At 46.8% G+C, this 16,806-nt stretch overlaps 1 protein-coding gene across 1 annotated transcript; it reads right to left on the bottom strand.

Annotated features, from left to right (window-relative positions):
• Positions 1 to 465: 465 nt before the first annotated feature.
• On the bottom strand, positions 466 to 1,447 carry LOC119267679 (abscisic acid receptor PYL9-like). The gene has a single exon (XM_037549109.1). The coding sequence runs from the start codon at positions 1,308 to 1,310 to the stop codon at positions 705 to 707; it is 606 nt and encodes a 201-aa protein (XP_037405006.1). The 5' UTR covers positions 1,311 to 1,447; the 3' UTR covers positions 466 to 704.
• Positions 1,448 to 16,806: the final 15,359 nt, after the last annotated feature.

The raw sequence follows: 16,806 nt of genomic DNA, 5'->3' as shown, positions 1-16,806 counted from the left end.
CATATGTTAGACAATAAGCTATTAGAAAACAACCTTGCTATATCTCAATCGATACTATATTCGTGAGATCTTACAGTGAAATGTATGCGAAAAAATAGATTTTTTTTTCCTTTCTTCCATGTTATGTCACTTGACTGTCGACTGACACCTAGCAACACCCGAAAACAGTTTTGACTTTATTGTATTCGTTTTGATAAAGAGATTATATGTGAGAAATATCCAGTAAAACTCTCATGTTGAACGGAAATGAAAAGTAAAATAAAGAGGATAAAGCAAAGACACGAAGTCTTCGAATTTAGGTGAGTCTGAATTCTTTTAGCAATTAACTCCAACTTGCACTAGGGCTGCTCTTTCTTGTGACCTTGGCAACTAATACTTTGTACTTTTTAAAATGCCAAACCAAAAGCGCTATCTTAAAAGTATGAGTACCAACTACCCAATATTGGAGAGAGATTGGCAAAAACAGAAAAGAGTGATAACATGGTGACATTGCAAGATAACGATGGAATATACATACAAAAAACGAAAACAGAAAATAACACCAACTTGCACCCTCTTTCGATGTCATCACCCATCAGAACCGCAATAACATTAAATTCTCTCTTTTTTGGTGCAGAAAAGAAAACAGAAAAGCATCACAGTGCATGCATTGCATGCAACCGGGACCGGCCATGGAGAAACCAAGAACGATCAATCACTGATGATCAGCTTTGCTCATCCGACGGCGGCGGGGAAGAGGAGGAGGTGGTGGTCGCGATGGCGGCGAGTTTCTGGAGGTTGAGCTTGACCACGGTGTCGGTGAACATGCGGGTGTCCTCCTCGGTGTTGCCCTCCGGTACGTCGACGACGTAGGACTCGACAACGACGCAGTAGGGCGGGCCTGAAGGCTGGTCCGTGAACTCGGTGACGGAGGTGACGGAGCGGTAGTTGCGGAGGCGGTGCTCGCCGCCGACGACGCGGAAGCTGAGGATGTGGCGGTCGTCGTCGAGGATCTCGAGGCGCTCGGTGCTGGTGGAGGCGGGGAGGCCGGAGACGACGGTGACCTCGCGGACGCTGCCCACGGTGGCGCCGTCGCCGGCGGCGAGAGCACAGGACTTGATGAAGTGCTTGTAGCGCTGGGGATTGGCGAAGCCGCGCACGATGTCCCACACGGCGGCGAGAGGCGCCTGCACGCGCTGTGTGACCAGCGACGTGCACGTCCCGCTGGCGCGCCCAGGGAATGTGTGGTGCTCCTCCACCACGCCCTCCACCTCCCTCCGCTCCGGCTCCGTCAACCCTTGACGAAGCGCGCTCTCCATGTGGGGCTCCATGCTCTTCCTCTCTCTCTCTCTCTCTCTCTCTCTCTCTCTCTCTCTCTCTCTCTCTCTTTCTCTCTCTCTCTCCCACCTTCTCTCTCTCTCTTCTCTGGCTTCTGTGCAATTAACTAAGAGAAGGCCTACTTGTGTACGTTGGGGTTGATGTTGTATTTGCAGATTGGAGACGTCTCACCTTTTATGGTTGGCCTCTAGCGTTGTTGCGGGCTTGATGGTGTCTTTGTTTTCCATTTTTGAGCTCCTATTCGTCCTCCGAGAAATGTGATTTCCAAACTGAAAAGCAAATGCGCAGCTACCCTATTCCTTTCCTCAGGGAACATTTTTTATATTTAACATCTACTTCCTCCGTTTCCAAATATAAGTATTTTTGAAGATTTCAATAAGTGATTACATACAAAGCAAAATAAATAAATATACACTCTAAAATATGTCTACATACATTCGTATATTGTAGTCCATTTGAAATGTTTAGAAAGACGTATATTTAGAAACGGAGGGAGTATTTGTTTACAACCATTGGATTTCACTGTTGACCATGGAATAGATGTTTCTTTTCAATTATACAGAGAGAAAAATGCTTATATGGGGTGGCACTCCTCAAAATATGCATATTTTCCTGTAGCGGTGAGCTAATTTCCCAGGCTTACGTCATGTTGGTCAACGCAATCAATCCAATCAAATGGCTCAATATCATGGCCGTGATAAACTAAGGGCAACGCTAACGTGAATCACCTATTAGTCATCATCAATTTTTTTGCGGACACGGGATAAGATGACAGAAGGTTACAAGAAAAGATCTCAAGCTTTCCTCCTTTTCCCGTCGTAGCCGTCTCTGGTCCGTCTCATCTCCTATGGCCTGGAGGTGCAAAGGACCTCAGTCACCCGTCGACGGGATGGACACCTTTCTTGTTCTTGTTAAGTTCAACATCATGGTTGGCACTGTGTGGTGGCAAAGATGTCTCTAAGTAGCAATAATGTCTCCCACATTCTATTCCCCGTCCTGATGGTGCATCTAGAATCGTCAGAGGGCGTGTGGAGGTGTGCCTCCCTCGGATCTCGCGGGATTCAGTCGATGCTGGTCTTCGGTGGCTCTGTTTGGATCTGTTCTTCATTTGTCTTCATTGGATGTTTACAGGTTTGATCATTTTGATCTACGACTTTCTTCATCGGCGATAGTGCTGCTCTGGTGTGTTGGTCCTACGGAGCCTTAGCACGACGACTTTTTGACTGTCTGCTACAACAAGGTTTGCCCGGCTCCAGGAAGGGAGAGGCGATAATGGGGGAGTGCCTTCGGCACGCTCCAGTGCGTGTAGTCGTCGCTAGGTGATCCACGGACCTGGTTGTAATTTTTATTACCTCTGATGTTCTTTGTACTGCCATGATTGAATATGAATAGACTGGAAACTTCTTAAAAAAATCTTTGTGGACACGTTTCGTGTCCATGGACATCCGACCGGACAGATGCCATTCAATTGGGGTCATCAAAATACCCGCCCGGCCTTGTTTGGCCTTCTTTCTTTCACAAAGTTATCTAGATCAATAGCAACTCAACCATACATTTAAATAGTTGTAAAGAACTACAACCAAAAGCAACAGATGTTCAATCCGTTTTTCACATCTACCAATCCGAAAGCCTTCGGTTCAGCTGTCGGTGCCAAAGAACTCAATTTTTTGGCCTCTTTTCACACTCCTTTCGCACAAAGTGTTTGTACATGCTAGCATGGTACTTTTGAACAAACTTCACCACACTGGGTTTGAAGTCTGTCGGCTTGATGAACAACAACTTCTGCGGCTTGGCTTCGGCCCTGATAGCAATCTTCATCTCCTTGAACTTATGCTTCTTCTTTCGCATCTCCATGAACATGTCAAACCTCTCCACCTTCTTAACCCCTTTCATCTCATTGCGCTTGGCAACCGCCTCCTCCTTCTTCACCAACACGGCCTTGAACTTCTCCGTCATCTTGGTCGCCACCCCTTCTCGCTTTTCCTTCTCTGTCTTCCACTACCTAGCCACATGGGTGGCCGGTGCGACCCCTCGTTTTGTTGGATCACCATCTTCATCATCTTCTTTGGCGATGGTCTTGGCGGAATTGACAATGTGTTTCCCGGTTGCTTTGCTCACCAACAATGAATCATGTGCACTTTACCAAAAAAGTTGTGTCATTTTGCTCCGTGCCATGAAACAGATCCCCCGTAGATCAACTCATCCTCCTTGTTCAAGTAGGTGGTTCCCCACTTCTTCTTTGTGTTGGCGCTGGCGGCCAATGGTTGTCCGACTCAAAGTCCTGCTGCCTGGTGTACGCCTACTGGCTGTCAGGCAGTTGGGTATACGGCTACAGATCTTGCTCCGCCTGGGAGTCATCCACTTGTTCGTCTTCATAGCCTCGTCTGTTGTGGATAATGTTCATTATCGCATAATCCTTTGCCGTTGTCTTGCTTGGTTGAGGCATTCCAACAAATAGTGATCAGGCCCCACAGACGAGAGCTTCATAGAGGGAATATGTGCGGACGTAGCTGTTGAGGTCGACGATGAACGACACTCGATTAAAGGAGGCTGCAAACTGTTGCGGCAATTGCTGCGTGTCAGGCGTACCGAGGTGTTGGGCCGTGTAGAAGTAGGGTGTCTTACATTGGGCGGGCTAGGCATGTGATATACAGGGCGGCACCGGCCAGGCGGTGCGCTTTGGATAGCAAGCTACGACCTGACCGGCCACCGCCGTCTTCTCCGCCTTCGTCTTCCTCTTGAGGCTTCGGGGTGACGTTGAGCGGACGCAACCGTGCGGGCGTCATCCTTCGGGTTTGGGTCCTGACACCTGCGAGACAACGAACATCATCTTTGGCTTCTCGAGTGGCTCTATCATGGCAGCGCATGGTGGAATGAGGAGGAAGGTGATGGTGCTCTAAGCGGAGGGACCGGTCCGAACATTTTAGGTGAGCCACGTTGAATGGCTGAAAGTGTTGTTGGGGAACGTTGCAGAAAATTAAAATTTTTCCTACGGTTTCACCAAGATCCATCTATGAGTTCATCTAAGCAACGAGTCAAGGGAGAGAGTTTGCATCTACATACCACTTGTAGATCACGAGCGGAAGCTTTCCAAGGGGATGGTGATGATGGAGTCGTACTCGAACGTGATTCGGATCACCGATGTCCTAGTGCTGAACGGACAGCACCTCCGCGTTCAACACACGTACGGGACGGGAGACGTCTCCTCCGTCTTGATCCAGCAAGGAGGAAGGAGAGGTTGAGGAAGGCAGCTCCAACGGCAGCACGACGGCGTGGTGCAGTTGATGCGGCAGTATTCCGACAGAGCTTCGCCAAGCACGTACGGAGGAGGAGAGGTGTTGGGGAGGGGAGGGGCTGCGCCTTGGCTTGTGGTGTGTTGCAGCCCTCCCCTCACCCCTCTATATATAGGGGAAAGGGCAAGGGGGGCCGGCCCTCTAGGGAAAACCCTAGGGGGGGCGGCGGCCAAGGGGTGGGGGGCTTGCCCCCCAAGCAAGGGGGGTGCGCCCCCTTTAGGGTTTCCCTCCCAACCCTAGGCGCATGGGCCCAAGGGGGGGGGCGCCAAGCCCACTAGGGGCTGGCTGCTATCCCTACGCAGCCCAAGTGGCCCCCCGGGAGGGGTGGTCCCTCCCGGTGGACCCCCGGAACCTTTCCGGTGGTCCCGGTACAATACCGGTATGACCCCGAAACTTTCCGGTGCCCGTTAAACAACTTCCCATATATAAAACTTTACCTCCGGACCATTCTGGAACTCCTCGTGACGTCCGGGATCTCATCCGGGACTCTGAACAACATTCGGTAATCACATACTTGTCTTCCTGATAACCCTAGCGTCACCGAACCTTAAGTGTGTAGACCCTACGGGTTCGGGAGACATGCAGACATGACCGAGACTCTCCGGTCAATAACCAACAGCGGGATCTGGATACCCATGTTGGCTCCCACATGCTCCTCGATGAAGTCATCGGATGAACCACGATGTCGAGGATTCGATCAAACCCCGTATACAATTCCCTTTGTCAATCGGTACGTTACTTGCCCGAGACTCGATCGTCGGTATCCCAATACCTTGTTCAGTCTCGTTACCGGCAAGTCACTTTACTCGTACCGTAATGCATGATCCCGCGGCCAACACCTTGGTCACCTTGAGCTCATTATGATGATGCATTACCGAGTGGGCCCAGAGATACCTCTCCGTCATACGGAGTGACAAATCCCAGTCTCGATCCGCATAAAACAATAGATACTTTCGGAGATACCTGTAGTGCACCTTTATAGTCACCCAGTTACGTTGTGACGTTTGATACACCCAAAGCATTCCTACGGTATCCAGGAGTTACACGATCTCATGGTCGAAGGAAGAGATACTTGACATTGGAAAAGCTCTAGCAAACGAACTAACCGACCTTTGTGCTATGCTTAGGATTGGTTCTTGTCCATCACATCATTCTCCTAATGATGTGATCCCGTTATCAACGACATCCAATGTCCATAGCCAGGAAACCATGACTATCTGTTGATCACAACGAGCTAGTCAACTAGAGGCTCACTAGGGACATATTGTGGTCTATGTATTCACACGTGTATTATGATTTCCGGATAATACAGTTATAGCATGAATAAAAGACTATTATCATGAACAAAGAAATATAATAATAACACTTTTATTATTGCCTCTAGGGCATATTTCCAACAGTCTCCCACTTGCACTAGAGTCACTAATCTAGTTACATTGTGATGAATCGAACACCCATAGAGTTCTGGTGTTGATCATGTTTTGCTCGCGAGAGAGGTTTAGTCAATGGATCTGCGACATTCAGATCCGTATGTACTTTGCAAATTTCTATGTCTCCATCTTGAACATTTTCACGGATGGAGTTGAAATGACGCTTGATGTGCCTGGTCTTCTTGTGAAACCTGGGCTCCTTAGCAAGGGCAATAGCTCCAGTGTTGTCACAGAAGAGTTTGATTGGCCCCGACGCATTGGGTATGACTCCTAGGTCGGTGATAAACTCCTTCACCCAAATAGCTTCATGTGCTGCCTCCGAGGCTGCCATGTACTCCGCTTCACATGTAGATCCCGCCACGACGCTCTGCTTGCAGCTGCACCAGCTTACTGCTCCACCATTCAACATATACACGTATCCGGTTTGTGACTTAGAGTCATCCAGATCTGTGTCGAAGCTAGCGTCGACGTAGCCCTTTACGACGAGCTCTTCGTCACCTCCATAAACGAGAAACATGTCCTTTGTCCTTTTCAGGTACTTCAGGATATTCTTGACCGCTGTCCAGTGTTCCTTGTCGGGATTACTCTGGTATCTTGCTACCAAACTTACGGTAAGGTTTACATCAGGTCTGGTACACAGCATGGCATACATAATAGATCCTATGGCTGAAGCATAGGGGATGACACTCATCTCTTCTTTATCTTTTGCCGTGGTCGGTGACTGAGCTGAGCTCAATCTCACACCTTGTAACATAGGCAAGAACCCTTTCTTGGACTCATCCATTTTGAACCTTTTCAAAATCTTATCAAGGTATGTGCTTTGTGAAAGACCTATGAGGCGTCTCGATCTATCTCTATAGATCTTGATGCCTAATATATAAGCAGCTTCTCCAAGGTCCTTCATTGAAAAACATTTGTTCAAGTAGGCCTTAATGCTGTCCAGAAATTCTATATTATTTCCCATCAAGAGTATGTCATCCACATATAATATGAGAAAAGCTACAGAGCTCCCAATCACTTTCTTGTAAACGCAGGCTTCTCCTAAGTCTGCATAAACCCAAATGCTTTGATCATCTCATCAAAGCGAATATTCCAACTCCGAGATGCTTGCACCAGCCCATAAATGGATCGCTGGAGCTTGCATACTTTGTTAGCGTTCTTAGGATCGACAAAACCTTCCGACTGCATCATATACAACTCTTCCTTAAGATGCCCGTTAAGGAATGCCGTTTTGACGTCCATCTGCCATATCTCATAATTATAGTATGCGGCAATTGCTAACATGATTCGGACGGACTTAAGCTTCGCTACGGGAGAGAATGTCTCGTCGTAGTCAATCCCTTGAACTTGTCGATAACCCTTAGCGACAAGTCGAGCTTTATAGATGGTGACATTACCATCCGCGTCCGTCTTCTTCTTAAAGATCCATTTGTTTTCTATCGCTCGCCGATCATCGGGCAAGTCAGTCAAAGTCCATACTTTGTTTTCATGCATGGATTCTATCTCGGATTTCATGGCTTCTAGCCATTTGTTGGAATCTGGGCCCGCCATCGCTTCTTCATAGTTTGGAGGTTCACCGTTGTCTAACAACATGATTTCCAGGACAGGGTTGCCGTACCACTCTGGTGCGGAACGTGTCCTTGTGGACCTACGAAGTTCAGTAGCAACTTGATCCAAAGTACCTTGATCATCATCATTGGTTTCCTCTTCAGTTGGTGTGGGCATCACAGGAACATTTTCCTGAGCTGCACCACTTTCCCGTTCGAGAGGTAGTACTTCATCGAGTTCTACTTTCCTCCCACTTACTTCTTTCGAGAGAAACTCTTTTTCCAGAAAGCATCCGTTTTTGGCAACAAAGATCTTGCCTTCGGATCTTAAGTAGAAGGTATACCCTACAGTTTCCTTAGGGTATCCTATGAAGACGCATTTTTCCGACTTGGGTTCGAGCTTTTCAGGTTGAAGTTTCTTGACATAAGCATCGCATCCCCAAACTTTTAGAAACGACAGCTTAGGTTTCTTCCCAAACCATAATTCATACGGTGTCGTCTCAACGGATTTAGACGGTGCCCTATTTAAAGTGAATGTAGCTGTCTCTAGAGCGTATCCCCAAAATGATAACGGTAAATCGGTAAGAGACATCATAGACCGCACCATATCCAATAGAGTGCGATTACGACGTTCGGACACACCGTTTCGCTGAGGTGTTCCAGGCGGCGTGAGTTGTGAAACGATTCCACATTTCCTTAAGTGTGTGCCAAATTCGTGACTTAAATATTCTCCTCCACGATCTGATCGTAGGAACTTTATCTTTCGGTCACGTTGATTCTCCACCTCATTCTGAAATTCCTTGAACTTTTCAAAGGTCTCAGATTTGTGTTTCATTAAGTAGACATACCCATATCTACTTAAGTCATCAGTGAGAGTGAGAACATAACGATATCCTCCGCGAGCCTCAACGCTCATTGGACCGCACACATCGGTATGTATGATTTCCAACAAGTTGGTTGCTCGCTCCATTGTTCCGGAGAACGGAGTCTTGGTCATTTTGCCCATGAGGCATGGTTCGCATGTGTCAAACGATTCATAATCAAGAGACTCCAAAAGTCCATCAGCATGGAGCTTCTTCATGCGCTTGACACCAATGTGACCAAGGCGGCAGTGCCACAAGTATGTGGGACTATCGTTATCAACTTTACATCTTTTGGCATCTACACTATGAACATGTGTAATATTACGCTCGAGATTCATTAAGAATAAACCATTGACCATCGGAGTATGACCATAAAACATATCTCTCATATAAATCGAACAACCATTATTCTCAGACTTAAATGAGTAGCCATCTCGTATTAAACGAGATCCAGATACAATGTTCATGCTCAAACTTGGCACTAAATAACAATTATTAAGGTTCAAAACTAATCCCGTAGGTAAATGTAGAGGCAGCGTGCCGACGGCGATCACATCGACTCTGGAACCATTCCCGACGCGCATCGTCACCTCGTCCTTCGCCAGTCTCCGTTTATTCTGCAGCTCCTGCTGTGAGTTACAAATATGAGCAACGGCACCGGTATCAAATACCCAGGAGTTACTACGAGTACTGGTAAGGTACACATCAATTACATGTATATCAAATATACCTTCGGTGTTGCCGGCCTTCTTATCTGCTAAGTATTTGGGGCAGTTCCGCTTCCAGTGACCCTTCCCCTTGCTATAAAAGCACTCAGTCTCAGGCTTGGGTCCATTCTTCGACTTCTTCCCGGCAACTGGCTTACCGGGCGCGGCAACCTCTTTGCCGTCCTTCTTGAAGTTCTTTTTACCCTTGCCCTTCTTGAACTTAGTGGTCTTATTGACCATCAACACTTGATGTTCTTTCTTGATTTCAACCTCTGCTGACTTCAGCATAGAAAATACTTCAGGAATGGTCTTTACCATCCCCTGCATATTGTAGTTCATCACAAAGCTCTTGTAGCTTGGTGGGAGCGACTGAAGGATTCTGTCAATGACTGCCTCATCAGGGAGGTTAATATTCAGCTGGGTCATACGGTTGTGCAACCCAGACATCTTGAGTATGTGCTCACTGACAGAACTATTTTCCTCCATCTTACAACTATAGAACTTGTCGGAGATGTCATATCTCTCGACCCGGGCGTGAGCTTGAAAAACTAGTTTGAGCTCTTCGAACATCTCATATGCTCCGTGATGCTCAAAACGCTTTTGGAGCCCCGGTTCTAAGCTGTAAAGCATGCCGCACTGAACGAGGGAGTAATCATCAGCATGAGACTGCCAAGCATTCATAATGTCTTGGTTCTCTCGGACGGAGCGTCACCTAGCGGTCCTTTTAGGACATATTGTTTCCTGGCAGCTATGAGGATGATCCTCAGGTTCCGGACCCAGTCCGTATAGTTGCTGCCATCATCTTCCAGCTTGGTTTTCTCTAGGAACGCATTGAAGTTCATGTTGACATGAGCGTTGGCCATTTGATCTACAAGACATATTTGCAAAGGTTTTAGACTAAGTTCATGATAATTAAGTTCTAATCAAATTATGAACTCCCACTTAGATTAGATATCCCTCTAGTCATCTAAGTGTTACACGATCCGAGTCGACTAGCCCGTGTCCGATCATCACGTGAGACGGACTAATCATCGTCGGTGAACATCTTCATGTTGATCATATCTTCCATACGACTCATGTTCGACCTTTCGGTCTCCGTGTTCCGAGGCCATGTCTGCACATGCTAGGCTCGTCAAGTTAACCCTAAGTGTTTTCGCTGTGTAAAACTGTCTTACACCCGTTGTATGTGAACGTAAGAATCCATCACACCCGATCATCACGTGGTGCTTAGAAGCGACGAACTATAGCAACGGTGCACAGTTAGGGGAGAACACTTCTTGAAATTTTGTAAGGGATCATCTTATTTACGACCGTCGTCCTAAGTAAACAAGATGCATAAAACATAATAAACATCACATGCAATTATATAAAGTAGTGACATGATATGGCCAATATCATATAGCTCCTTTGATCTCCATCTTCGGGGCTCCATGATCATCTTGTCACCGGCATGACACCATGATCTCCATCATCATGATCTCCATCATCGTGTCTTCATGAAGTTGTCACGCCAACGACTACTTCTACTTTTATGACTAACGCGTTTAGCAATAAAGTAAAGTAAGTTACATGGCGTTCTTCAATGACACGCAGGTCATACAAAAAATAAAGACAACTCCTATGGCTCCTGCCGGTTGTCATACTCATCGACATGCAAGTCGTGAATCTTATTACAAGAACATGATCTCATACATCACAATTCATCATTCATCACAACTTCTGGCCATATCACATCACATGATCAATCGCTGCAAAAACAAGTTAGACGTCCTCTAATTGTTGTTGCATCTTTTACGTGGCTGCAATTGGGTTCTAGCAAGAACGTTTTCTTACCTACAAATAACCACAACGTGATTTTGTCAACTTATATTTACCCTTCATAAGGGCCCTTTTCATCGAATCCGCTCCAACTAAAGTGGGAGAGACAGACACCCGCGAGCCACCTTATGCAACTAGTGCATGTTAATCGGCGGAACCGGTCTCACGTAAGCGTATGTGTAAGGTTGGTCCGGGCCGCTTCATCCCACAATACCGCTAAAGCAAGAAAAGACTAGTAGAGGCAAGCAAGCTGACAAGATCCACGCCCACAACAAAATTGTGTTCTACTCGTGCAAAGAGAACTACGCATAGACCTAGCTCATGATGCCACTGTTGGGGAATGTTGCAGAAAATTAAAAATTTTCCTACGGTTTCACCAAGATCCATCTATGAGTTCATCTAAGCAACGAGTCAAGGGAGAGAGTTTGCATCTACATACCACTTGTAGATCACGAGCGGAAGCTTGCCAAGGGGATGGTGATGATGGAGTCGTACTCGAACGTGATTCGGATCACCGATGTCCTAGTGCTGAACGGACAGCACCTCCGCGTTCAACACACGTACGGGACGGGAGACGTCTCCTCCGTCTTGATCCAGCAAGGAGGAAGGAGAGGTTGAGGAAGGCAGCTCCAATGGCAGCACGACGGCGTGCTGCAGTTGATGCGGTAGTATTCTGACAGAGCTTCGCCAAGCACGTACGGAGGAGGAGAGGTGTTGGGGAGGGGAGGGGCTGCGCCTTGGCTTGTGGTGTGTTGCAGCCCTCCCCTCACCCCTCTATATATAGGGGAAAGGGCAAGGGGGGGCCGGCCCTCTAGGGAAAACCCTAGGGGGGCGGCGGCCAAGGGGTGGGGGGCTTGCCCCCCAAGCAAGGGGGGTGCGCCCCCTTTAGGGTTTCCCCCCCAACCCTAGGCGCATGGGCCCAAGGGGGGGCGCCAAGCCCACTAGGGGCTGGCTGCTATCCCTACGCAGCCCAAGTGGCCCCCCGGGAGGGGTGGTCCCTCCCGGTGGACCCCCGGAACCTTTCCGGTGGTCCCGGTACAATACCGGTATGACCCCGAAACTTTCCGGTGCCCGTTAAACAACTTCCCATATATAAAACTTTACCTCCGGACCATTCCGGAACTCCTCGTGACGTCCGGGATCTCATCCGGGACTCCGAACAACATTCGGTAATCACATACTTGTCTTCCTGATAACCCTAGCGTCACCGGACCTTAAGTGTGTAGACCCTACGGGTTCGGGAGACATGCAGACATGACCGAGACTCTCCGGTCAATAACCAACAGCAGGATCTGGATACCCATGTTGGCTCCCACATGCTCCTCGATGAAGTCATCGGATGAACCACGATGTCGAGGATTCGATCAAACCCCGTATACAATTCCCTTTGTCAATCGGTACGTTACTTGCCCGAGACTCGATCGTCGGTATCCCAATACCTTGTTCAGTCTCGTTACCGGCAAGTCACTTTACTCGTACCGTAATGCATGATCCCGCGGCCAACACCTTGGTCACCTTGAGCTCATTATGATGATGCATTACCGAGTGGGCCCAGAGATACCTCTCCGTCATACGGAGTGACAAATCCCAGTCTCGATCCGCATAAAACAATAGATACTTTCGGAGATACCTGTAGTGCACCTTTATAGTCACCCAGTTACGTTGTGACGTTTGATACACCCAAAGCATTCCTACGGTATCCAGGAGTTACACGATCTCATGGTCGAAGGAAGAGATACTTGACATTGGAAAAGCTCTAGCAAACGAACTAACCGACCTTTGTGCTATGCTTAGGATTGGGTCTTGTCCATCACATCATTCTCCTAATGATGTGATCCCGTTATCAACGACATCCAATGTCCATAGCCAGGAAACCATGACTATCTGTTGATCACAACGAGCTAGTCAACTAGAGGCTCACTAGGGACATATTGTGGTCTATGTATTCACACGTGTATTACGATTTCCGGATAATACAGTTATAGCATGAATAAAAGACTATTATCATGAACAAAGAAATATAATAATAACACTTTTATTATTGCCTCTAGGGCATATTTCCAACAAGTGTCTGGCCATATATTTGCAATCAATTTAGTGATCTGAATTGGAGTTGCCTTAAAAATGTTCAGGCCATCTAATTTAAATATTTGCAGACGGTTGCCTTAAAAATGTCCAGGCCATCTAGTTTAAATATTTGCAGATGGTTTAATGATCGGGGTTGGAGTTGCCCTAAATACCACTCCAGATAAAGAGTCAAAGCTATTACACGGGTGAGTTGGGATGCAGAGAAAAATCTTCAACGGAATCCTACGACTTATCATCGTGCATGCATGTGACATCCAGAGGCCGGAGACCATTTTATTCGGCTAATCTTGCATTAGTTGTGTATATGATGTGAGATCGTTGACCATGATTGTTTACTAGCACAGCTCCATTGATTGGATCACATCAGCATTTTTTAAGGTGGATGATCAGAGAGTCATACTTCATTTCTCTTCTTTGAGAGGACCACTTAGTTAATCTTGACCAACTCTCAAACCATCGCGTCCCCTGAATGCTCCAAAGGTTGTCGTTCAAACAAACGTTTTTATTTTAAAAAGGGGGGAAATTTTTGTTTAAAAACAACAGTTTGATAAATAAATAAATAAACACATATGTAATAACATGATGATGTGTTCGAAAAAAAAAACATGATGATACAAACAGCCAATACAAACACAAAAAAGACAACAACAAAAATCAGCGCCCACGGTCGTCATCTTCAAAGAAACACCAAGTAGTGTCTCTTAGCTTTATGACAAAAATGCATATTCCACAAAAACGCTAATGACGCCGTCTCATGAAGTGAACCACCGAATCCCGATGAAAAAGTCTCCAATCCAAGTTATCTACACAAAGATGCAGCCATAGCCGATTGCATGTGCCAAATTTGTCGCTAACGGAGAGGCGAGCATCCAGAATAACACCTTAGTGATCATGGACCAGCACGTGAAAGTCAGCTTCTAGGGTTTCATTGGGGGCTGAACATCTTCATCCTCTCAAACAAGCCGATGGGGTGCCACTGCAAGCTGCTCCGTCGCCGGAGACGGCCTAATATTGTTGATCATGGACACGTAGCCATCGAAACCATGGTCATATGCCGGACCATCGCCCTGGAGAAGAAGGCAACATGAACAGGAAGAGAAATAGATTCAAGAGCTCGACCTCCATTAGATCTCGCGGGCCTCAAGCCGCACCGAGGGCACGCCTATATGACAGATGAGGCCAAGGGATCCAGTTGCGAGGGAAAGTCATCGTCGACGCGCCGACAAACCCTACAAAACCCTGTAGCACCATACAGAACTGGCGACGAGAATTTACACCCATGAACCATCATCGTTGTCGCGGATGGGAACGCTCGAGGAAGAATTACTCGTCGACAAGACGTTGCCACCACCATCGACGACACATCACGAGAGATGACTTTCCGCCACTGATGAGTGTTATTTTTACACTCCTCTAACCCGATTTTAAACTGAAATATTTCATTTAAACCGAGATATTCGCTCCGATATTGCCACTAATGAGCAATGAATGCAAAGGATTCCAAATACCCGATCTTTATTTTGTTTTCATAGGAAATACGCTATTTATGGATGAACTTTACATGAAAAGGAGTAAAGTGAAGATAGAGGAGATGAGGTGGGAGACGCACCAGATGAAACATAGAAAAATACGGCCTTCCATACGACCATCCCTGCTCGTATGGATGGTCATATGGCGTGCTAACCAAGGCGTCTAATCCACCTAAATAACCTTTATAAAGGGTCTGGCGCCAATGAGCAACAGAACATTGCAGAACAAGCCACACATTGTCATCTTCATAGAAAACCATCCCCATCAACCCTAGCTGCCGCCATTTCCCATCTCCATAGCCACAACCTTCATCGCCACCATAGTTCTCAGCCATCTAGCCATACTTGTAATCGTGTATCACATTTGTCATCCATTGTAAGACATATTATCAATCAATCTTCATGATATGTTCTTCGATGAGTTCTTCATGTGATCTGATCTTCATGTGTGAGTAGTTCGGTAAGGTCATGGGTTGAGGCAATGCCCTACAATCCAATGTATTTGTTGGAGGGGTCGATGGAAGTACTTTGAATTAAAGTCTCAGATGTGTAGCATAAAGTTGTTACGTAATTGTCTGTTGTCTCATTCGCGTTCTTCATCCCTACAGGTACACAGGATCATGGAGTGCGAGTCACGGAGAGGCTAAGGACGGAGAGACCGCGAAGTATTGTTCTAACCAGTGACAAAAAGGTTTAGTGCGATAACAAGGATCCTATCTCTAGGAATTCAAGAGGTGTATGTCATTGAACACCCAATGTTTTTACGTGATTATTGCTATCTTAATTACTAGGGCAGCCCCATGCGACAGATAGGTCATTTGATTGGATAACTGACTCTTGATGCAGGACGCGTGCCGGTCAAGACGTAAGTTGGACACATCCCCCACTTAGTTACGTAATAAACACATTTCGATGGATGACTTCTAGGGCACAAATTAAGATCTGACGATCCCAACATAAATATATGGTTGTAAGCATAAGACCTCATACCCATGCCTACTTTTTACTATAAGTGTTTTCATTGTCAGCTTGATTTACGATCAAGTCAAAAACTAAAATTTAATATTGTTGCGAAAACTTGTTAGAATCCCTTGCTTGAAGGGCGTCGTCCTCTCGTGGATTCGATAACTTAGGGTCGCCTCTAGGGGAAAAAGCAAGAATCATTTCTACTTCTCTACCTGATCCCTAAAAGGACTAATCAGCCACCACCACCGTCGAAAAGCCAAAGTGACAGACAATGAAATTGTATCTAAAATCATCCCAAATGGGGGAAGCTACATATCCATCTGGTAGTAGGGTATCTTCAGACACCAACACCGATAGGGCCAACGGAAGAGGTGGGGTGGCGATTTATCAGTGGAGAAGTGGTGGTAGGGCGCGCAAGATCGCTCTCACTAGCGCGGGAGAGGAGTACGTTGCGGGTGACGAATCTATTTCTTACAAAACTAAAGGGAGTAAATGCAAAACTATACATGTCAGAATATTTATGAGTACTTGGAGCACATGTTCTTTTAACATAGTACAAATGCAGATGCTCACATACACGCACATACAGCCACTTACGAATGCACGCATGTAAACCCCTACCTTTATGAGCACTTTCGAGATACTGAGCCAGCACAACCTCTTAACATTGCTAGAAATGGTTGAACTAAATTCAGAAAAATGCGAGCATCAGTGTTAAGTTTAGAACTTGAACCCTAGTGGGCTGGTTCCACCACAAGAAACCTAATCATCTAATCTACGCTTAGTCCATGAACCACATAAATTAATCCATTATAGTTAAACGTTTCTAATGTGCACACAAGCCAAGTCCCTATGGGCCCCACACGCACAACTATTTTTCTTCCCTTATCTCTAAGGCGCACATTATTCACTTGTTTCCCCTTTGTCTTTGTCGCTCCACTCCTCTTTTTTTATCGCAGCTGCTGAATTGCTCGTCCGAGCTCGCCCCCTCATATCTTTATCTCTTCATACCTCCCCGGCTTCCGACACACCTGCAGACCCACCGCCACCGTAGCGCTGCTACAACACCACACCCCATCCAGTGTCGGCATGTTGGAAACCAGCGAGGCGACGGATTGCGGTGCTGGAACCAGCAAGGCGGCAACGCGGGGTATATGTGTTGAGACTGGTGAGGTGCGGTGCTGGAACCGGCCAGGGGATCTGCCTTAGTCGATGATGGAGATGGGCGGTGACGGTGGTGGCTAGGAA

Source organism: Triticum dicoccoides, chromosome 3A (assembly GCF_002162155.2).
Source record: "Triticum dicoccoides isolate Atlit2015 ecotype Zavitan chromosome 3A, WEW_v2.0, whole genome shotgun sequence".
Lineage (NCBI taxonomy): Eukaryota > Viridiplantae > Streptophyta > Magnoliopsida > Poales > Poaceae > Triticum > Triticum dicoccoides.
Note: the sequence above shows the minus strand (reverse complement) of the source record. Positions and strands in the feature narration are given on the sequence as shown.